This window comes from Simochromis diagramma, unplaced genomic scaffold, assembly GCF_900408965.1.
Source record: "Simochromis diagramma unplaced genomic scaffold, fSimDia1.1 OVJJ01000304.1, whole genome shotgun sequence".
NCBI classification, from domain to species: domain Eukaryota; kingdom Metazoa; phylum Chordata; class Actinopteri; order Cichliformes; family Cichlidae; genus Simochromis; species Simochromis diagramma.
The window spans coordinates 20333534-20358426 of NW_024387030.1; the positions used below are offsets into that span (position 1 = coordinate 20333534).

General features: G+C 40.4%; 1 protein-coding gene across 1 annotated transcript in view; it reads left to right on the top strand.

The window, feature by feature from the left end:
• LOC120740294 (neuronal PAS domain-containing protein 3) overlaps positions 1 to 24893 on the top strand; it is a 381289-nt gene that overhangs the window by 321807 nt on the left and 34589 nt on the right. Inside the window, 1 exon segment of the mRNA XM_040042549.1 lies at positions 22787 to 22905. Within this exon segment, the coding sequence (XP_039898483.1) occupies positions 22787 to 22905 (119 nt within the window).

Sequence of the window (24893 nt, forward strand, 5' to 3'; positions counted from 1 at the left end):
CACGATCAAAATTAAGCAATCCATTTGAGTTCTAGAGGCTTGAAAAATGAAATTGACAACAGGCTTTGCTTTTTAAGAGATTGATGACTGACCTTGATAAAACCAAAGGAGAATTGCAATGACTCTGACTAAACCAGACAACTCAAGACTTTTGACTCAGAAAGCTTCTATATTCTCTTGAAAAGTATGCAGATAAACCTTTTTGGACTAGATTTTTCAGGAAGTTTCTCCTGAAGCTAGATGAAATCAAAGTTTGTAACAGACTGATTGAAAGACATTGAAATAGCATTGGGGAGCACTTTATATGGCAGTCAAATTGTAGGTGTTAGCCTCAGCAGAATATCTGAACGGTCTCGGGTCTAGATGTTTGAGTCTGAATTATGTCGTCAAGGTGATGCATGCAGGAAAAAAATGACCAGTCAAAAGTGTAAACATATGTTTTTGATCCTGTTAAGTTGGCCATTTAAACATGGGAGTCAGTGATGCTTCTGTGTTGGCTCCATTTTTCAGTCTGCAGGGTTCTCCTTGGTCGCAACCCATTTCTCGCTAACATTCTCTAACCTTGATGCTTCTATCGTTTGCTGAATGTTTGAACAAATTGATTCAACACACTGTAGAGCCATCACTGCTATAAACTGGGAAAGGACACATTTCTCATTGGAATTCTTTGCCTTGTCTCCTCCATCCCTCCATCCATTTATCCCTCCATCCTCTCCTGCACCACATGTTCAAGACTTTTTACCTTACAAACGCTTTGGATTGTGCTCTCTCTCTCTCTTTCACTTTCTCCCTCTCTCATGCTGATGATAATTTAAGTATTAGGGGAAAATCCATTTATAAATTAAACAAAATGACTTGATATCCATCGAGTCCCTTAGTTCATCAGCCTGTTCAAACAAGGAGTTGAAGATTGGCTTCGCGGCAGCCGGGGTCTTCGGAGACGGCACCATAATTAGATCTGCCGCGGATTTATTCTTGGCTGATTGGTGCAGCTGATGGATGGGTGGGGGCTTTAAATTAATTGAAGTTCCACATTTGAGGTTTTTGTTCCCCCAGTTTTTTTTTCCTTTGACATTCTGCAAACCTCTAACCTGGTCTCCCCACCCTCTAAACTGGATATGTATAGGGAGATAGGATAAGAGCACATGTATGTGGTCATCAGCATCTTTTTGTCTGACGAGAAAGAAAAGCAGCAGAGATTAAACATGTATAGGCAGAAAATAATACAAATGGGAGTTTACATGAATTTCTTTGTGATTCCTAAGTTAATTCAACCACACGATGAAAAAGAGCAAAAGAGAAAAGCAAGGAAACGAGGACAAAGGTGTTTGTTCTCCCATGTTAATTTGCCTAGAGAGATGGAAAGAAAGAGAGGCAGGGGATGTAGGGACATGTTTGAATGTGCATGAGTGCTTAGCAATGTTAATTTGTCCAGAGAAAGAGAGAGAAAAGGGGGGGAGAGGTTTCAGGCAGACATATATGGATGTGAAAGAGTGATCCCCAATGATAACTTGACCAGAGAGAGAGGAAGAGGGAGGATTAGGATTCATGTATGTGTTATTTAATGTTAATTTGGAAAAGGAAGGGGTGCAGCAGAGCTTGTATGAATTTGTATGAGTTTTTCTCAGGAGAAGAAGGGGCTTATTTCAGGTGTCCAGGGTAACACTGCTGTTCATCTCAACCTCCAGTATTGTAAATTGGATGTTTTTTAGTTCTTTCACTGGTGCTTTTTTCTCTGAGTTGGATTGTTTCTGCAATGAGATTTTGGGGCATCGGTCTGTCCTGTATCTTTTTCCTTGACTCTACAGCCACACTAAGGGTGGGTGATATCCTTCTGCTGTGATTAGGACTGTAGCCTCAAACCTGGTCTACATCACTTTTGAATCTCCTGGTTGGCTGGATACTTTCTGTGTGGACTTTAGATGTTCTTTGTGCACCTCCATGGGTTTTTTGTCATTAGGGGTTGAGGAAGGATCTAAAAGCCGGAACAAACTAAAACTGAGTTCAATTTTATCTACATAGCCCCAAGTTACTACAACAGCTGCCTCAAGGCACATTATATTGTAAGGCAAAGACCCTACAGTAATTCAGAGAAGACAGAAAAAAACCAACAATCAGATGACCTCCTATGGGCGATCTCTTTGGCGACAGTGGGAAGGAAAAACTCCCTTTTAATATTTGCTAAAACTGATTGGGGTGGAAGTTCAACAAAGTACAACAAAGACCAGAACATACAGCAAAGAAACCAAAGATTTAAAATTCTTCAACAATGACAAACATGAAATAAATCCACAGGCTGACAAAGAACTTTTTATTCTTCTTCAGCGATTGACACCATCAATCAAGTGTATTACACTCATCTTGTAAAAGAATCCATGCGCCAATGTTCTTACCCCTGTAAATCTATATGTAGTATAATCATGGATATCCACTTTGAATCATATAATCTTTGATCAGAGCAGTTGTGAGAAAATATGTTAATACTGGTCAGTTCTCTATGAAAACTCGCCTGAGAAACAGCAGCTTTATTCTGAAAAAAGCCTTACCCGTATCCTCAATCCTAAGGTTTTAAATCTCTAATTGCTCTCATCTACTAACTGGAAGGTTGGTGGTTTAGTTCCTGGCTGTTACAGTCTGCATGCCAAATATCCTTGGGCAAGATACTAACCCCAAGTTGCTCTCCGATGCGTCTGTCAGAGAATGAATGCATGTCATTCTTAGATAGAAAGCTTTTAAGTATAGAAAGAATGAGTGAATTGGGCATCTTTGATTTGATTCTACAGCAGTGAAACAATACTAAAGGGAAACATTTTTTTTTTATTCAGTAAGTTACAGAATTTGATTGTGAATCTCAAATCATCTCATTTCAAAGCCAAGTCAAAACAGCCCTTTTGTTTCAAAGGAACTTACTGTTCCACGGTACAAAGCAAGAAATTAGGTTCAGATCAGACAGGGTCATTATAGTCAAAAAGCAGAAATCATTTTTTCCTCATTTCCATCTAAAATGAGTTGTATTTGGTGATATGGGACTTCCCCACCATTCTGCATCCATGTTGAAATCCACAGGGAGAGAAAGCAACAGAAGGATCTCAGCACAGAACAGAGAAGCTTCAGAAAGAGCAGATATGGCACTATTTCCAACACAGTAAATAAGGTGGAGGTGGGTTGTAAATGGGCTTGCAGAATATAGGGTTAGCCAGTTGTATATTTAGATATCAATTAGCTGATCTACTGGTGTGCCTGATGTATCGCTATGCTCCATTAATTATAAATGATATCTACAACAGAATACAAGACCATGTTTCTGCAGAAAGCAAAAGCTGCATCATGACCGGTTTTTATTTATAAATTCCAATTTGATACAAGACGTGAACGCCAGCATTTGCTCACTGCAGATGGCCATGAATGTTTATGGTTTATGTTTAAAAGATTATATTATTATTTGCGGAATGACTTTAGGAAAGATTCTGATCAGTCACAAAGATGCTCTGCAGCAGGACAATGAGCCCAGATATCTGAGGAGACACCTACAAAGCTAAGATAACAGCATAAGCAGATTTCCAGTTAACTGCCTACAACTTATTGTCCTGTTTGCTAAATAAAGGAGACTCCGTCCGCATTTCAAGAAACCAAAAGTTGTCTTTTCCATGTGAAGTTTGCCAGTTTCAATTTGAAAAAGAATTAACTGGCTTTACCTCATTGGTTGCTCTGTTGTAATATATCAGAAAGCTGACCCCATCATTTTAATTACAGTCACGCTCATAAAGTATTGAAATTGGAGTTAAAACACGAGATGACCTTGGAGGAGAGAGCTTCCTTTGAAGCTCAACGCTTCTATTTGCAACACCCTCTTGCAGTTAAAGAGAGTCATCTTTAAAAGCGCATGACGCAATTTGACTAATATCAGTCAAACTGAGCCTGAGAGGCTCAGCATCTCTAACCGTTCTGAAGGGTGAGTGGTTGAAAATTATTACTCCTAAGTGTAATTCAGAGTCTCAGAGAGGAGGAAAACTCTCCATGCAGCTCTTATTTTCTCTCACTTCAGTATCTTCTTTACATATCATCAGTTCAGGGTCACATAGACTTCGGGAATGTATCTGATGTGTGCTGGCTGTTGACTTTGACCTTTGACATTCTTACAATGAAGGAGGTGGTTAATGGTTGCATGTTTTGGCACAGCTGTAAGATTTTGGCAATGGTAAGGTTTTTGAAAACTTATTTTGTGGCAGTAAGGCTGCTACAGGTTTTTTGGACAAATTCTATAGTCTTTTGCTGTAATACTGAAGGTTTTGCTAGATTTAATCAGTGCATATATAATATAATTTCTAATAATTATATTGTTAAAGATAGGTTTGTGTTTAAATCTAGTGTTTTTGTCGCACCATGGAAATTTGTAGCATGACCAAAGGAGTGCTTCGCTAAAATTGTAAGATCTTGCCTCAAACAAAAGACCAGTTACTAAAACTCATCCTCATCATCTAATACCTATTAAACACAAAGCTTTTCAGATTCTTAAAAATCCTGAAATGTTGCATTCTTACTAACCTGTTACACAAAATGAATATCAAACATGTAATTTAGCATTGAGTAAGTGTAAATGCTCTGACCTTTAGTTTTAATCTGTTCAATTTCCTTGCTCCAAGGCAGCCATTAGTTTGAGTACTTTTCTTTGTTTAATCTTTCAAAAACCATTTAAACTTGGGGAAAGTCTAAAGGAAGATCAGTAACTTGTCACTGTTAAATTTGAGCCAACTTGGATAATTGTATACAGCACAGCACCTGTCATGCAGTTTGATTTGCTACACTGATGTAGTAAGTCATCAGTGGAAACCTATTGTTAAATGACACTTATAAGGGGAATTACTGTCTGCCACAAAGTAATTTCAACCAGTCGGATTTAAGGCATAGATAGAAGGAGAAACCAGCGAAAGCTTCGAAAACTAGCAAGTAGTCAGTGTACCTAGCTATAGAGTTAGCATGTTGTTAAGTGATTAGGGATATCTGGTATCCCCATGTTCATGTTTTTCCTACATCGTCATAATAATGTTAGTCAACATTGCCATTGGCAAATGCTGTCTTGTGAGCATTCAGTTAGCATTAGCCAAGAAGTTAGCTAAAAGCTGCTTTTACTGCTTTATTGCTTTTATTAAAAAAGCAACGTGAGTAAGCTAAATTTGGCTAACAGCAAACCAAGTTTCACTTAAAATGCTTACTATTTGCTCCAGATGAACTATATTTTATATGAGCAATATCATTTTTTCCCTTTTTCCCCACATTGCAAAGCTACGATATCACAACAATGTAATGGTAATTTGCAATGTTAATCATGGACCAACAAGATCAACAGGGTGATATCATTTACAGCTATTATTAAACACTTTTTGTTATCATTATAGGAATATTTGCTGGCAGTTTCTCATTCTCTGCAAGCATATAGCTTTTATCTCGGCAAGATTTAATTTGTCAAAAGTGTGATGGTGATTTTGCAAATCGGGTGAAAGCCCAGCTGCCTTACAATGTCATATAGATGCTTATATAAAAATAGCACTACTGCCTCTGGATATTCAGCAACTAAATAGTAACTGAATTTGATACTCACATTCACATCCTTCTTGCAATATTCGAGGTTCTGTTTGTGTCAGACACATGATTTAATTGTTTCTCCCATGAGTTTGTGAAAGGGAGCGCATCTTTCAATCCATCACCTAGAGAATTTGATCCTGTTTTGCTTTTAGAGGTCTGCTGTTCAGCAACATTCTAACATCTCTGATGTCAAAGTGATTTTTGAACACAGCAAGAGGGCAAGATTTCAAAAACCATCCCTTCTTCAAACTGCATGACCACACAATGATGACACCTCTGACAGAAAAATGACAGTGAGTTTTTACATCCGTCATTTCCTTTGCCTTATTATCCAAACTCAAGATTAGGTCTTTGCTGCTTTAATGATCTGATGTGCCTTCAGGCTTCAGTACGCCTTAGACTATCTCTGCCTGAGCAGGAAGAAAACACCCGAGACGAGGCATGTATGTTCACGTTTCCAGAATCATGACAACAGTTTCAGTTTTTCTTACTGTTTATGTCTTCAAGTTAAACTTTAGCTTGAATAGTTGACTCGAAGGACAAAGCAGTACCTACATGGTTTGCCTTTGAGCCACCTGCCTTCTTATTTACACTCACGTTCATTCTCATTCACTCCATCTTCATAAAAGCTTGCATTTAATGGAGTATTTATTTCAATTTTCTCTCATCAGAGGGCAGAATTACTAAGAAAACCAGCGCAGTTTCAAAGTCTTTCTGGAAGTAAGAGTAATTCTGCCCTCCAGGAAAACACCATAAGTTCTCCATTACTAGCTCCTTGCGGTCTAATTGTCCGCGGCATTGCCTTATTTCAACATCATAAGTCTTTGATTATTGTTGCTAATTATGCTATTAGCACAATGGAGGGGAATAATTCGTCATAATCACTCACATTTATCATAATTATCCAAGTTTACAGTCACCTACGTTTAATGTCATGTAGAGTAGCCATTGGCAGCGGCTGCTGCCCAAGGACAAATTTACTGTGTGTGTGTGTGTGTGTGTGTGTGTGTGTTCGGTAGTCGAGTGTGTTTGTATTTGCATTTGAAATGTCACTTGTACTCCAGGACAGGAGGCAAAGGTCAAATCTGGAGGGATATTTACACATGTACACTGTTCTCTTGTATTACACACTCTAGTTGTCATTCACCTCTTTCTTCAAGCCTCATTTTCTCAAATATTTTTGTTTTCCTCAAAGGCCTTTAAAAAGAGCTTGATGCCAACTGTATGTAAGAAATTCTAATGTGCTGTGCATCATATAGAGCACTATAGCTAGGTAGCAAACAAAAGTTTCTGGGTTTTTCTTAGCAGCTTGCTTTGGTAATGTTGTCCAAGCATTTTGAGGTGTGGTGATTTATATGGATTCAGACTCCAGTCACTGAAAGAAAAAAGAAATTCTCCCAAATCCACCTCAGTTTCTTTGTATGAGCACAAATGAAAATGAACTTTTCAAAATATAATCCACCTTTCACTCCTGATTTTTGTGAGCTGAGTATGTGATCATTTTGATTTGTGGTCAAATTCATACGTGCTTCTAGCAAAGCAAACCCGCACACTTTCTTTCGTCAGTTGTGTGTTTGGCTGTTTGCTCTACCCCAGTGTTGGTTTTATCTTTTTATTACCAGCTTTATTTCGTAATATCTCACTCACTGACCACTAGGAGGGACTTCAGTCCTCCTCTATTGCAATGTATTAGCTATTACAATTTTTTTATGGCAAGTGTAAGAAAAGTTTGTATAAGGACCAGGACACTGCAGACTGTGTCCAATGTGTGTATCTTTGATTTTTAGCTTTCACTTTATGCGGCAGTGGCTTCCCAAGAAAGTTCTTGGTTCGTGTTTTGCCGGTCCATGCTTGTTAGATTTCTTGGTGATTCTTTCTGGATTGGCAGAAACCTGAAGTTGGATAACTGCTTGGTTAGGCTTAGAAAACATCATGGTTAAAATAATAATAATGGATTGCATTTATGTAGCGCTTTTTGAGACCCTCAAAGCACTTTACAATTCCACTATTCATTCACTCTCACACACTGGTGGAGACAGCTATGGTTGTAGCCACAGCTGCCCTGGGGCAGACTGACAGAAGCAAGGCTGCCATATCGCGCCATCAGCCCCTCTGGCCAACACCAGTAGGTGAAGTGTCTTGCCGAAGGACACAACGACCGAGACTGTCCGAGCCGGGGCTCGAACCGACGACCTTCTGATTACAAGACGAACTGCCAACCCTTGAGCCACAATCGAAGTGTAAAATATACTTGTCCACCGTGTTAATCTTGCATATTGATAAACTGATTCTCAAGATTGCACAGTGCTAAGGGCAATCACACTACCACAGGTTGTGCGGTGGCAGGTTACACCCGTTACAAGCTAGGCCGGTGAGCTGATTGTTTCTAGATAATGATCAAGGTTAATACATGATTGTTTTTCTTCAGTAAACTAATTAGTGAGGGATAGCTCACTCTCACAAGCAGAGTTGCCAACAGTCTTAACAGAAAAAGGAATTTTTTCAGTCTCAAAGTCTTGCATAAAGCTGTTCTGTTTTTCAGACCTGGTAAATGATTTCTATACAGCAGGTCCTCTAAAATCCACACTCAGTGGCAAAATTAGTCACAATGGATTTTCTGAAAGTGCCCAGATTAATTAAATCAGTGTCTTTTTTTTAAGCAAAGCAATAAAACCACTTGAGGCAAACAAAGAACTTTCAGAAGCAGAGGATTATTACTAGAGCAAAATTATCCGTTTGGTTAAGTTTTATTAAACCACCACCCACTCGCCACCGCTCTAAATGGAATCTTTAGAGTACACAATGGACAATCACACACCATTATTATTAGAGTTTTCTAATTAGGCTTCTTAACGAGGACAGGGCTGTTTACAATGGAAGCCGGAGCTGTTCAGATAACGGCAGCAGAGGACAGGACGGCACCGGACGGCAAATAAAGCGTTCCTCACTGCTATCTTTCTGTCACAGCAATGATAACATGGGAACTCTTCAAGGTCCAACACTCAACTTTTAATTTGTGGGCACGAAGGGTGTGTGTGTGAGAGTGAGTGAGCTCAAACTAAGTTTAGAGAGTGATATGTCACACATGGTGAAGAGGTCTGCCCCTGACGGTGCAAAGAAAGGCGACGTGTTAAAGTTTCAGTATTACAGCACAGGAATAAGAAAAGACTAATTAAAGGAAGGAAAGTACAAGCAGGAGAAGAAATTAAGAAATAATGTTTAGCAGGTCACTGAAATATAATAGAAAACAAGGATAGAGAGTGCAAAAACTAAACAGGAACAAAAATTGATCCAGTTTAAAACAGGAAGGACGAATGGGGTAAACTGGAGGAACTTAAGTGAATAAATAATAGACCAGAAAAGAAAGGCCCTATATAGCACTTTATCATATGGAAGGAAGAAAGGAAGGAAAAAAATGGATAAGCATTTGACTATGGAAGGATGTGGAAATGCATTTTACAGCAAGTTTACCAATGGTATGAATGAAAGAAGAAAAGAAGGAAGGAAAGAATGTCAAAGATGGGCATGAAGGTTAACATGGATAGACTTAATGAAAACTAAAAAGGGACAAAAAAACAAAAATAGATCCAGTTTAATAAAAGGAAAGCAACAGAAAGAGTAAATTGGAGACTTAATCAAGAAGGTATCTAACATGTGTAAACACAATGGGACAGAGGGAAGGAAGCAAGGAAAAGCTGATATTTCAAGTGACAAAGATAGATTAAAAAGGGGGGCATGAAGCTTGAGCCGAACATCCCAGCTCTAAGGTCGCAAGTCTGTACCCACATAAGATCACATTAGCATGATGGCAAGATGAGCTATTCTTATTTCCCGGAGACTTACTCTGACTCTAACCGTACCCTAAACCTGAAGCCAATGAGAGGCCTTCCATTATCTGGTCAGGGTAGTTTGCTCTGGTACCCCCAACAACGTATAAGCAGCACACACTGTGTTTGATTTATACACACTGGAACAGCAAATATGGATTCATCCGAGGCTGAAAAAAACTAAATAAGACATTTCCTCCTGTTTGTTAAATGTTTCTTACAGATGAACTTGAAGTTTCACAGCCAACACTCCGTGACCGGCAACAGATCTGTCCACGTTCTTCTCTCTATCAGAGCTAGGCGATGACCCTCTTCAAAGCCTCAGTAGAAGTAGTAATCATGTAAAACAGCGGGTGCACGTCTGTTCCATCTGATCAGAGACAATAAGTCATAGTTTGTGTTCATCAGGAGCCAGAGCAACTCTTCACAGACATGTTTGTAAAACCAGTTAGCAGCTCACTGAACACGGCCGCCACATCTATTCCTCCTCACGCCTTCCTCTGATTACGGATGCTAATCTGTTCAGTTCATCCATCTGTCCCTCTCTCTGCTGCCGCCTGGATTCAATTACACCAAGCATGCGCCTCGCTCTGTTGTCCCCATCCTCTCTGTTTCTTCTTCCTTCTCATCGTGTTCTGCTTCTTGTGTTGTTGTTTTTTGGGGGGGTTTTTTGTACTTCCCTTTCTTGTTTGGTTGTCTTTTATCTGGGGACGCTGCGCTCGTCTGGCCAAACATGAACAGAGAGACGAGGAGAGAGATAGAAATTAAAAGAAAAGAAATAACAACAGAAGGACTCAGAGACACAGAGGAAGAAAAGTGAAGACTAAGTTATGAATTAATTTAACATGGAAATGGGCTCTTTAGAAAAAACTGTCCTGAACAGTGATGGAAGTTGCAGTGATGCAACTTTGAAAGACCACTGGTTACATGTATTAAAATGTGTTTATAATTGTGTTGTTGAGCGACAAATATTTGCAACATGCAATAAGAAGTTACAAGTCCGTTTGAAGTTAGTTGTTAATCAAATGCTGATAATTTTATAGTCATATTGTTAGCTGCTAGTCAAACCCTAAAAAAGCACGTTATTCCAGTGTGGCCGATAAACCTAAAACCAAAAGATTTACATTATGAGGAGCAAAACCAGTGATGCACTGGCAACCCGCCTAGGGTGTATGCCACCTCTCGCCATATGCGTGCTGGCTCAAATTCTTCGAAATGGCAAACAAAACTATATATTAATGATCAGCTATAATGCTTTTAATATTTCAGTGTGTTCAGCATGTATTCCATATTTTCATTTTTAGTCATAATTAGGGTAGCCAAAGAAATCTGGAATCATTAGCTATAGAAAATTTCCCAAAGCATCCTGCATTGGCAAGCTAGCATTTTTTTTTTTCGGGGTAAGGTAGATTGTTTAACTTGTCTATGATCTTTGGAAGGAACTGCAAAGAAGGTTCTTTGGTGTCCAGGTTGACAGATGAGTTCAGGCAGGAGTCTCTGTTAATTATGATGTTTGCAGATGACACTGTGATCTGTAGTGAGAGTAGGGAGCAGTTGGAAGAGAGCCTGGAGAGGTGGAGATATGCTTTGGAGAGAAGAGGAATGAAAGCCAGTAGAAGTACAACAGAATACATGTGCGAGTGAGAGGGAGGCAGGTGGAACAGTAAAGCCTGGGTGATTTGTGACAGAGGGAAGCTAGAGTGAAAGAGAATGTTTACAAGCTGGTAGTGCGACTGGTTGTATATATGCAGGTGACAGAAATGATGAAATGCTAAGGTTTTCACTGGGAGTGACCAGGATGCACAGGATTAGAAATAAGCAGATCAGAGGGACAGCTCAGGTTGTTGTTTTGGAGACAAAGTTAGAGCGGCAAGGTTGAGATGGTTTGGACATATGCAGAAGAGTTGCAGTGGATGTATGGGACAAAGGATGCTTTGTTCATATGGGGGTATTTGTCCAGCCCAAGACTTAAAAAGTCCAAAACAAGGATTCCAGTATAACCATCTCTGAGCTATAATCATCTGTCTGGAAATATGCTATATAAATAAATTTGAACCTTGAACCACTCTCTGAATGTAGATTGCTTACAAGCAGTTTAACTTCTATTTTGGCTTTAATTCAGTAAAAAAGAAAAACTAACAGACCATAATCTTATTGGGCTGCTTGTGTGTCTAACACTTCATATTCACAAGGTTTAAGCTTCTTCCTCCTCAGGTTTTAGTTGTTACAAAAAGAAAAGAAGAGATCCAGCACCCTGCTATGTTTGGCTAAAAAACAATGCAGGATAGGAGTGTTATAAGGTGCTGGACACTGTATTTGTTTTGTGACACCACTGTTGTCACTGAAAATGTCAGAAGAAGAGCCCGTTGGGAAATCTCATATTTGCTGTGTCTGTTTGTATTTGTTTTTGGCTTGTTTTGTTTTTTCTTTAGCATGACTGGGACCAAAAGCTATGGATTTATCTGCTTCACATCTGCATGTGTGGCACACATGCAAGTACATTTCTAACCCACCTCTGCTTTAATTTATCACTCGTGATCTTTTGACATTTCTCTGTACTTCTTCTACTTCTTGCATTGTGCATTTCATCTAATTCCCCCATTACTTAGCACTTAGTTCAGGGGTGTACGACAGACGTGTCCTTGATCCAACACAGCTGATTTAAATGACTAAATGACCTCCTCAACATGTCTTGAGGTTCTCCAGAGGCCTGGTAATGAACTCATCATTTGATTCAGGTGTGTTGATGCAGGGTATCTAAAACCTGCAGGACACCGGCCCTTGAGGCCTGGAGTTGCCCACCCCTGACTTAGTTTCTCCTACACCAAGTGGCGCATCGGGCAGTTAACGATCTCCATTGACGTCGGTCAGTGGCGACTGCTTCGGCTTCGTCCCAGGTGATGTCGACGATTTTCAGATCATCTGGGCTCAGATCATCAGATCATCCTGGCAAGCCTGGATGAGAAAGGACGAGGGTTGGGCGTGGGGGTTAGCAACTCCACCCTGCAAAACCTACTGCTACAGAATCAGCAATGTATGGAATTCACTCATATTATACATTTTTAGATTTGAAGTTTAGTCATTTGCTGGCTTCATTTGCACTATTGTCCCTAATCAGGCTAAGCGGCAACACAAAGGCTCAATAAATAAGCCCAGGTTTACCATTCTAACAAGGTTCACATAACAGGTGGTGTTGGCAGCATGTAACCAGTTACAGTGGATAGTGGAGTAGCAGAAGAGTCTGAGGCTATGGTTCTCCCCTGTGTGATTGTTGGGGTTTCTTTCTATTACTGTAGGATCTTTCCTTACAATATAAAGTGCTTCTTGGTGACTGTAATTGAATTGAAAAAAGGTGCAGTGTTTAAAGTATCTCGGGGTTTTGTCCAAGAGTGAGGGAACAGACAGATTGATGCCAGTGCTGGAGTGGTCTGTTGTGGTGAAGAGACTAGGAAAGCAGAGGTGTCGATTTACAGATCGATCGATGTTCCTACCCACACCTATGTCCATGAGCTGTGGGAACTGCCTGAAAGAATTAGACTGGAGATATAAACAGTAGAAATGACTTTCCTCTGAAGGCTGTCTGGGCTCGGCCTTAGAGATAGAGTGCAGAGCTTGGTAATTCTGGAGGGGCTGAGTAGAGATGCTAGGAGTCAGCTGAGATGATATGGGCATCTGCCTCCTGGACCCCTCTTAGGTGAGATGAGTCAGGCATGACTTGTAGCAAGAGGAGCTCCCTGAGGCATCCGCAAAACATGCTGGAGAGATTGCGTCTCATCATCTAACTCCCGCTTCATCATATAAATAGTACGATCATAAATGACGCAGGTGTCACAGGTTTAAGACACTGGAAGATGTCGCTGCATTTACAATTGTTTGTTCTGTAAAGTAAATACGCAGTAATGCATAATAGGGTTGCACAGTTAATTGAATTCTCATTTCAGTGATTGACATGATTTTGGCTTCCCACAATTAAATGAAAATGATTGAACAATATTAAAAATGCATGCTCTGCCAATACAACACAAACGAAAAATACACTTGATTTACTTGTGGCCAAATAGCCCAATCTATAAAACTTTACTCTAAAAGGCATTTAGCTTGTCCACATGGGCAGCAGCAAATTTCCACTTGAAGGTGTCAGTTTTAGATTAGGGGTTTCTTTCTCAATCAGCACCCTCTCAAGTCCAAGGCAATGTGAAGCTTGCTTCAAAAAAAATAAATCACTTCAAAGAAATCATTAAAAGCCCCAAATTACCATGACATTCATGCCCCTGATTATTGTACATTTCTGACCACAACTGTAACAATTAATGATTTTGCAATATTAGGGCTCATAGAGCAATGAAGTGGCTTTAAAGCTTCTGAAAGAAAAAAAGTGAAGTGAAGTTGTTCCTAAAAATCTATATTTCTTATTGATGTCTGTCAAAGAAAAACAAAAACTTTAAATGGTCTTTAAAACATTGACCCTGCCACTACCTGCATAGGGGGCCCATAAGATTTTCTGAGTATGTATATGTCTTTAAAAGAGACCTGATTTGTCAGGTAGGCAGTGTTTTGGTGGGGGTTGACCTCTTAGGTGTGCAGCATTAATTATTATGCCGATGTAACCCAGTAACCAGTAACTCCCTTTCCAAAATTCCAAAAACCTGAAGTTGACTGAATTGTGGAGTTAAAGCCCCAAATCCTGCTTCACAGTAGCAGGTTCAGGACTAACGCAAGAACTAAACTGTCACTCTCTTTCTCTCTGCAGTCTCCTGACTTTGGCTTGTTTTGCCCTTGTTTTCTGTCTTTCTCCTCCCTTTTGGGCTTTCCAGCAGGAGTCACGTCTCTCTCTGTCTCTGGAAGTAATTATGCAGGTTGCAGATACAGACAATTGCCTATTATCTCTGCGTTGTGTATGCGTGTGTCATTGTGACCTCCGACCTCAGTCAGAACAAAGACGAGCTGTCAGTCTCATCATCCGTATCAGGGAAAACAAATTGTCTGTTCATTTACCCTCCACCTCAGACTCCACGTCTTCCCTCCTTTCCTCAACCCTATTGTCTCTATACTTCGTGGACAATGGTATGCGGACACTTCAATGTGTCATTATGTAAAACATGAGACGCAGACACGCTGATCATTAATGCACTGCTCTCTCCAGCACATGAGGGTTCCTGTCACTGGTACCTAACCAAAATATACAGATCAAACTTTTGACCTTTTTTGTTGCTTTGTAATCGTTCATCTTCTTTTTTGTCTTTGTTTCACAACCATTCTGTCTTCCCTTTTCCCCTCGTCTTTTCATAGGTAGATCAGCTCCCAAAAGAGAAAGTGGAAAAGCTAAATACAGCTTAGAAAAGCCTTAGTCCTATCACAGGGAGATCACTGAGAAAGAAGAGGAGGGAGGAGGAGGGAGGAAGATGAAACGAGGGGTTGAGGGATATCTCAGAGGAGGAAATACAGGAGTCAAAAGAGACCAGGAGAGACAAAGCTAGGACTGAGGTGTCTCAAGGCTATTAGAGCACTGTTTGATTTGAGCTCACTGTCCTGATAAGACTGTCAAAATAAAAGTATCTTTTTTTTATCACTGTCGTGAAAAAGGAGAGGAAATGTGGGGAGGATGCACTGGGGGAGAAAAGGAAAGGAAATGGAGAAAGTGAGGTGAGGAAGAGGAGGAGGAGGAGAAGTGGAGGTGTGTTACAGATTATATATGAAAAAAACTTTGGTTCCCAGGCTTTAAACAATGTGGGAAAGGCTTTGAGGAAATCTACTGTTACACACACGAACACACAAACTTTGTAAAGCTTTGTAAAAAACTGTACAGGAATCTGACTGAATCCTTCTTCATTGCTTCCTCTTCCTCAATTTCGTCTCTGCCTTGTTCTTCAGATCATTTTCCTTCCTCAGCACAGACAGTACAGCTCCTATCTTCCACTCTCACTCATTTTCCTCCTCTTTCTTCTCCTTTCCACTGTTGTCTCGTCCTCTTTTTCCTCTCTGTCTTTACTCCCAACTTCGTAGTCTTCATCATCTCCTTCCCTCTTCCTCCCTTCATTTCTTTTTGTCCTCTGCCTTTACCTCCTCTATCTCCTCTTTTTTCTCCTTGCTTCTTTATCTCTCCCACCTCCTCCTCGTCTTCACTCCCCATACTTGTCTTTCAAACCTCTCCCCTCTGATTTCTTAAGCCCTCTTTTCCTATCTTCTTTTTCCAACCAGTATCGTCGCTCTTCTCTTCCTCCACATTTTTAAAAAATCACTTCCTATTTCTGCCCCTGCTTCTTTCCTTCTGTCCTTCCTTCTTTCCTTCCTCATCCCCCTTCTTCGCCCTTTCGCTGCCTGTTCTCCATTCCCCTGTAGCACCTCCTCCACTTTCATATACCAAACTGTTATCGCTTGGACTTTTCTTCCTGACACAATTTGTCAAATCCTGCCTGATAGAAAACACATTCTATTCATAAGGCGAGTCTCGCCTCCTGCCTTTCCCTCCTCCACCTCTTCCTCCCCTCCTCTCCCTCCTGACACTAGCAATTCAATTACAGCCATGGAGGCGATAGTGAGCCGGAGAGGCAGGAATATGACAGGACAGTTACAGAGTGTTTACACAATTAAACTTTTCTTTGACAATAGTCTCTCCCTGTGATGAATACCTAGCTCGCTTGTGCTTTCCGTGTGTGTGTGTGTGTGTGTGTGTGTGTGTGTGTGTGTGTGTGTGTGTGTGTGTGTGTGACCCCATATTTAGATTATTCCTGCTCTTATATATGTATATACTGTGTTTGGAAGAAAGTGCACTGCGGCACATCCTTCATGGTTGCCTGTCTGATCTCCCATGGGTCTGCTCTGCCTTGTGGTTCAGTGTTTCCCAGAGAATTAGATTGCATTTATGGCTTCAGTGTGGGCAGTGGCACACACATCCATTTCTATGTGTATGAATCGAAGCAAGCCCACAGTATCTTAGATAAGTAAATAATGTGCTTTTTATAACAATGATGAAGAGATGTACCTCTTTCGGCTGCTCCGTTTAGGATTCGCCACAGGGAATCATCTGCCTACATCTCACCCGATCCCTGCCATCCTTGTCTGTCCCACCGACCGTCTGCATGTCCTCCTTCATGACATGCATGAATCTCCTCTGTGGTCTTTCTGTGGTCTGCAGATCGCTTCAGCCTTTCCTCTCTAACTGTCAATTCTGGTCACTCCTAACCTGTCACCTCTCCTGCCTTTTTATAATTGCCAACACAACCCTACATTATAGCAGGTCTCTTTACTCACAAATCACCCCTAACACTTGTCTCCAACCACTTCCACTTTGCCTACACTCTCTTCTTCCTCACTTCTCTCACGCTCTGTCTGTTGCTTTGGATAGCTGACCTCAGCTATTTTGCTTCTCTCCAGAGCATACCTCCACCTCCAGGCTCTCTTCCACCTGCTACTTTCTCTCAATACAGATCACAGTGTCCCTGTGAGCATCGTGGTCCACTGACACTCTTGCCTGACCTCACTTGTCAACTCCTCCATCACCACTGCAAACAAGAGGGGGCTCAGAGACTATCCCACCCCCACCTTGAACCCGTCTGTCACCTCACTACTGTCTTGCTGTCTTGATGCAAGTCTTGCATCATCCTCACAAATCTTACCCATTACTTCAAGATATGGCTCATTAGTCACGCAGAATCAGTTACAGTACCAGTACCAGTAGAAGCTTTTTACAACTTAACATGTTGCGCCTCTTCTGTTAAAGTACACAGGACACTAAAAGTTCTGTCCAGTGTTTTCTAAGCTGATTTTCAATACTGTATGTATGTATTTCTCATAGAACTTCCCTATGATCATTCCCTAACTCTTCCTAGTATCTCAAATTGAAAGTATCAATCACCTCTGGCCCGATCCACTTTTTCTTTCTGCCATTTTGTTTTCTCAACACTGGAAACATTAGAGCCTTTGAGATGTCTTTTAAGCACACTTCTGCTTCCCTGTCAGTCTGATTAATTTGTTGTGAGCTTCTCTTTTCAGCCACTTAAAGTTGCTAAATGACTCATTAATGTGCTACATGTGTCTGCCTTATCTGCTGTATTACACGCCTCTTGTTAAATTAGTGTGTTTTCCTCACTCTTCCTTTAGTTTGTCGTAGCGGCGCTTTGCTGTGGCTGCAGCGGCAGCTGGTGGAGGTTGCAGTGACCTTGCTGTAGCTTGCTTTGTCTCGCCCCACGCTCCTCTGTCACGTTAGCTAGTTATCAGTCGGACACAACGGGCTCCCTGAACCAGGCAACGTTATTAGAGTGTCTGACAATGATACCCTGTCCCACTGAGACTTCCCGGCAATTGCGCACGCACACACACACACACACACACACACACACACACACACACACACACACACACACACACACACACACTGGTGGAAAGAAACCCTCAGTACTCTGGGTATTGTCCACAGATCACAGGCGTAGGTGAGTTGTTCTTTTTAATTAATCATTTGTCCTTCAAACGAGGGAAAGTTTCAGTGCCGTAGATAATTAGGTCCCAGAGTCGGGCGGCGGCAGAGCCGGTAGCCACCTGCTGCCTTTGTAGCGCTAATCTTTGTCTTGTAGGAGCGTCGTCCCCGAAGACGCCATGGCTACGCACGCCGAATGAGCAGAATGAGAAAACACCTCTGAATCCCCACATGATCCTGCTCCTCCTCCTCTTCTCTCTTCTTTTTATTCTGTTTGTCTTTTTTCCCCTCTCTGCGTTCTTTCAGACTCCCTCCACTCTTCCTCCTCTTCTTTCCTGTAATCTTTTACTTGTTCTTATTCCCTCCACTCCTCCTCTTCCTTTCACTTCTTTTACAACAGAACTTACCCCTCCTCCTCTTCCTCCTCCTCCAGATCATCTCTTCCTCTTTTCATCCTGTTATTCTTTTCTCCCAGTTCTCTACTCTCACAGCTTCCTCCTTTTCCATCTCGTCTTCTTCTCCTGTTGTTGCTCCCTACACTGTCCATCCTCTTTATACCTTCCATTGCTGTACAACTTATTCTCTCTTGACTTCCTCTTTCCTCCTTTCCATCCTTTCATCTGATATTTCGTCTACTTTTACACCATTTTCCTTAATTTCCTTCTCCTCTTATTCCTCCTCCATTTCCTTTCCATCTGTTTATATTTTCTTGCTCACACTTCCCCTACTTTTTCCTTGCTTTATGCCTAAATTTGTGCTTCTTTTCTTTTCCTCCACGCTGTTTCTTTTCTGTCATCCTCATTTTTTTCATACCCTTGCTCCCATTTCCTATGCTCTTTTTTCTCATTCTTTTTTTGCTATTATTTCTCTATTTTGACTCTTAAACTCTCCTTCTGTTTTTCCTTTTTTATAATTTCTGTTGCTTCTGCTCAGAGCCCCTTTGTTCCCTGCTCTTTCTTGATGCATCTCTACGATCTCTTCACCACCCTCCTCCTCTCCTTTGACTCTTTTTTTCTCTCTTAGACCCACTGCTCCTCCTTCTGTCTTCTTGTTCTTTTTATATTTTTTTTCCTACTCCAGTCGTCTTCCTGTTCTTCGTCACGTGGATTCTTTTTCTCTTCTCTCTCCTCGCCTTTCTTCCTTCTCTTGCTGTTTCAGTTCTTCCTTCACTTCATTCATGCAGAAATTGTTTAATTGCAAACAAGCACACAACGTGTGTGTGTGTGTGTGTGTGTGTGTGTGTGTGTGTGTGTGTGTGTGTGTGTGTGTGTGTGTGTGTCAAAATGAAAAGAGGTGTGTATGACAGTGAATGTGATATCTCAAGTGAGTGAGTGTGTGTATGCATGCAGAAACTAATCCCATTAATTCAAAGAGAATAACAAAGACAGAAGGGGGGTGGGGGGGGGGGGGGTCCAGCTCCCCTGTCATTTGTCTGTCCTCTCTCTCTTCCATTCCCTCTCTCCCTCCATCATCATTATTCTCCGTCAGATCGGCTGCTGTTTTCCTTTAGGAGCGACTGGTGGTGGGATGGAAGAGAAGAAGAGGGAGGGGGTGGAGATGAAGATTTGTAGCTCCTCCTGGGAAGCTTCATGTCCTTTCCTTTCCCTCCTTCTTCTTCTTCTCCTTTTCCCCCTTCCCCTTTTGTTTCCCCTTTTTCCTCAGATATCCCTGCCTATTTTTCACTTTGTCCTTTTTCCATTCCTGTTACATTTCACTTTGTTCTTACTTCATTCTTTCTCCCACCTCTTTTCTAAACCTTCCCTTTACCCAAGTCTCATCGCCTTCACTTCATTTCATTTCTTTTTTCCTCCCTCTGCCTCTTTTCTCTTTCTTTTCTCTTCCTTCCTCCCCTTCCATCTCCTGCTCTCTCCACATCTTTTGCTTTTGCTCCACTTGTTTAGAATTGTTTGTTTTTCTTTTTCATCTCTGGATCAAGTGAGCAGTGTGCACACCTATGTTTGTGAATGTGATAACTCAAGAATGAAGTGATGTAGGAGAGTTAAGTTAATACCATTGTTGTATCTACTCAGATGAGTTTGAATGTCAGTGATTTTGACCTGAAGGTCAAGGTCACGTTTTTTGAAAATCTTCTGATGGGTAGCATGAGTGGTTGTCAGTATTTTTATTCCATGCTTCATCTTCTTTCCTTTTTCTATCAAGGTTTTTCTTAAATGTCTTCTTTTCTTTCTGTCTACCTGTTTCACATTCAAATTTGTATTTCTCTTATTTTTCCCTTACTTCCTCCTTTATTTTCTCCAGTCTTTCCACCCCCATGCTTTCCCCTCTCTCCTTTTTTCCCTCACTCCCTTTTTCTCTCATTCACCCCCTCCCCCCCTCCCTCCTGTCTTCCTCTCTTCAAGGACGTTTATATTATAAAGGATGAATTTGCATATTAATTCATTTCTTTCAATTTTTTCAGATTAGACGTTGTCAACACATATCAGTGCTGATCAAACTGCCACATCCACCAGAGACCTGACTGTGTGCATGCATAAGCGTGCGTGGTTGTGCGTGTGTGTGTGTGTGTGTGTTAGGGGAGTTGCCTCCTGAAACAAAGAAAAATAAAGACCTGCAACAGAGGGAAAAGCAAGTAGCCTTTTAGTGCTCACCAACCTGAACAACTGTGTTGAGACATCATAAAAGGATTTACATGCTGGAAGGAAATGTTCCGGTTCTGCGTCGTGCTAAAGTTGCAGGAAGCGGCGTTGGTGGATGTAAGCTGCACGATAACATGTTGATCGCTGTCTGTGGTTAAATTGTGCTTTCACATTACCTTAAATGTTCACAAGCAAATAGAAAACAAATAACCCAGTATGTTTGGAATTACAAATATGAACTTGGATTAGCTTTTTTTAATTTGATGAAAGCTGTAGAAAATTAGCCAGCACAAGAGTTATCTTATCTTACACGTCTAAAGGATGTGTGCTATAGTTTAGAGTTTTGGTTCACTTCCTGTTGTATTTTTTCTTTTTTCTTTTTCTTGTTTTACGTTTCTCATCGATCAGTCTGTGTTTTGCTTTTTTGCCCTTTGTCAGCCCCTTCTTTCACTTGTTTACTTTCTCTGACTGACCTCTTTTGTTTGAATCAAATTTGGATTTTGTGACTTTAGCTTGTCTTCCCATTTGAGGCTCTTCTTCCAAGTGAACGATCGCAATTTGATTGTATTGATTAATCGTACCCTGTGCTGCTCTTTGAGAATTTCTGATGGAGGATGGGGCAAAAAAATTGCACATGACTTTCCCACTCTTTTTTAAAATTGTTACTGTGTTTAGGAGCAACATAATCCCTGACTGAGTTACACAGAGATGCACAGTGTTGTGTTTTTCAGTGAATGAAATAATGCATTCACAAACTGTGTATGAGTCAGCAGGAGGTGGTTGGGGCTACATGGAAATTCTACACAGGTTTTGACTCCAAAGTCTGTGGATTAGTTCAAAGAAAAATAATTTGGTGAGTCTGATTGAACTTACATGATCACAACCTTTCTGTAACCTTAACCAGCTTCAACTCTTGAAAATCTGAATACACTGTTACACATTCACAAGTACAGCTCTCCAGACACATCTGGGAATAATGCTACAACAATAACACTCCCATATTGCCATGCTTAATTCCAAGTGAATTTTGACATTTGTACACTTAAGCAACCTGGATTGTGTTTGTACTGAACACTGTTGGTCATCGTGTTTAAGTGTAAGGGAACATTTCCTGGCTGTCTCTCCTCACATCGCTTCCTCTGATGGACGGAGAAGTTATGAATATGCAGCTGATTTCTGAAAGCTGACAGCTGCTGACAAATGAAGCATCTCACCTTACGTAAGCATTGTTACCTCCTGATTTGATGTAAGCTCACTGGCTGAACTTTGAAGGCTGCTGAAAAAATTGACTTCTTGTGTGAGGATTTCATGTTGTGAAGGGCCAGGCTGCCACAGGCTGTTAACCTATCAGTTAGGAGTCGTCTGAGCAATTGTGTTAACTTTGCTAAAGGAAGCATCAAATTTCAGTCTTTCAACAATTACATGAGGCTTATTTTAATAGTTCTAATATCAGAAGATTGTCGTTTTCAAGCTGTTAACCTTAACCCTTTACTTTGCATCGAATCGCTGCGTCGTCCTCTTCTGATGTGTTTTGACATTTCCCCGTTTGAGTGTCATGAGCTGCTTTGATTTGATTGACGGGTTGACTGCAGCTGTGATTGGCTCACTGGCTGAACTGACAGTATGAATGTGTTAATTTGTTATACACCCATTTAAAAATGCTTCACTTGTGTTTGAGCCAATTACAGTTTTCTGCGCTGTACACTTTTGGTGAACCATCATAAAGTAAACTAATCTTTTTTTTTTATTATTGTTGCTATGCACTGTTTTCAGTTTCATTCCACCTGGACTTTAGGTTATTTAGGTTCAGTCTGATTAATAACTTGCATAATTAAGTGTTCTATATTGGGATTTCTTACTTGAAATTATTCAAAAATGTACATACATTAAATTGCATGTGTGTATATATAAATATATTTTTTATGAAAAGTCTGGTTTTCTGTATTTATTTTGTTTTACTGAACTAAAATGTTTTTGCACGTGTAGGTTTAGTTTTTAGTTTTTGTTGACTTTAATTACCTTGGTGGTTGTTAAACATGCCCATACAGTAAAGACTTACAAGGAAGCAAGAAGACTTAAAACTAGCAGTTGATGGCATAACCTTACTGGAAGCATTTATTCAAGTTGTAAATCATATCCTTGTATGATGACTTTTTAAAAAAATACCAAACAAAAAGGCTTCTTTAAAAATATTTCAACTTACCTGTTACATTTTAAGTGTTTTGTTTGACATTTGGAATATAGAACTAAATTAATCTTATAGAGCATTGTGTGATTTTTTTTTCATTCAGTTTATTTTGCATAATACACTCAGAAAAAGAAACATTTATCAGACTCAGTTTTCGTATTGTCTGTTTTTGTCGCAGTCGAATCCAGCAGTCCCAGTCTTCTGGCTCCTGATAACTCCTTGGAACGGTCCTTCTTCATCCGGATGAAATCTACACTCACAAAGAGAGGCGTGCACATCAAGTCCTCAGGATATAAGGTCAGAACAATGTATCGCAAAAATAAGTTGAATTCTAAAACTGGAACTGTGGAGAAGGGGAAAAAGAAAAGTCACTATGAAGTTTTTCATAAAAACCTCTTGTGTTGAAGCTGAAAGTCAATCTTTCTTCAATCACATATTAATTATTTGATTTAAACTGTGTGCACCCAGGCAAAATTACAAAAACCATCTAACAAATTATGGAGCTGCTGCTAAATTTTTGAAAGACTGGATTTTCTAACATGCGTATGATCATCTCCCTTCATCTGCTTGAGGACAAATCAACTCATTACTGTTTTTAATCTGTGATTCACATGGAAATTTATAATGTAATGAAAAAATAGGTACTTTGCATGCTTATGTGTCTCCTTTTCTATATACAGTAGTTTGAAAAGTGTTTGCCTTCATCATGCCTCCTATTTTTTGTTTGTCACACTTAAATGTTTCAGATCATTAAACAAATTTAAATATTAGACAAAGATAACACAAGTAAACACAAAATGCAGTTTCTAAAGTGTTTATTATTAGGGGAACAAAACCCAAACCTACATGGCCATGTGCAAAAAAAAAAGGAATTGCTCCCTAAACCAATAAGTCTTTTACATCGCTGTGGAGGGTTGTCAAGGTCATGCCACAGCATCTCAATCGGATTCAGTTTAGGACTTTGACTAGGCCACTCCAAAGTCTTCAGTTTGAACCCAAGTGCACTTCAGTTTGAGGTCACGAACAGATCGCCGGACATTCTCCTTCAGGATGTTTTGGTAGACAGCAGAATTCAGGGTTCCACTTACCACAGCAAGTCTTCCAGGTCCTGAGGCAGCAAAACAGCCCCAGACCATCACAATAGCACCACCATATTTTACTGTTGACATGATGTTCCTTTTCAAAAATGTTCTGTTAGTTTTATGACAGATGTAACGGGACACACACCGTCCAAAAAGTTCAACTCTTGCCTCGTCTGTCCATAGACTCTTTTCCCAAAGGTCTTGGGGATCATTAAGATGTTTTTATGCAAACGTGAGATGAGCCTTTATGTTCCTTTTGCTTAGCAGTAAGCAGTCTTGGAACTTCGCCATGGATGCCATTTTGCCCAGTTTCTTTCTTATGGTGGGGTCATGAACCTTAAATGAGGCAAGTGAGGCCTGCAGTTCTTGGGATGTTGTTCTGGGGTCTTTTGTGACCTCTTGGATGAGTCATCATTGAACTTGGGTTAATTTTGTTCACCACTGTTCCATGTTTTTACCATTTGACTCCAGCACTGTGGTTTGCTGGAGTCCCACAGCTTTAGAAATGGCCTTATAACCTTTTCCAGATTGAGAATCTCAGCTACTTATTTTATTATAATTTGGTCCTGAATTTCCTTGGATCGCAATACTGTATGCTGTCTGTCTTTTGGTCTACTTTTTCTGGGGGCCATTTAGGTTTGGATTTCTTTTCTTTTCCCCCGTAATAATAAACACCTTCATTAAGAAACTGCATTTTTTGTTTACTTGTGGTATCTTTGTCTAATATTTACATTTATTTGGTGATTTGAAACATTGAACTTTGATAAACATATAAAAAAATAGAAACTCAGGAAGGGGGGAAACACTTTTCATGCCATTGTGTATGTTTGTCTGTCAGCTGCTGCCTTTACCGGTCATCTTCCTGCATCTGTATCTCACCCTAGCATCCTCTCTAAGACAGCAATGCTCTGCATGTCCTCCGTTTACTCCATCCATAAATCTTCTTCATGACTTCTGCTCTTTGCATCATCACTCTTAAACCTGCCTCCCTCTCATTCACACGTGTATTCTGTCTTGCTTCTACTGACTTTCATTCCTCTTCTCTCCAGAGTATACCTTTACCTCTCCAGGCTTTCTTCCCCTTACTCAGTCATCATCTGCATAGACAATAGTCCATGTATACTCCCATCTATCACCACTGCAAACAAGAACAGGCTTAGAACAGATTCCTGTTATCTCTCTGCATGCCCTATACCATCCTCA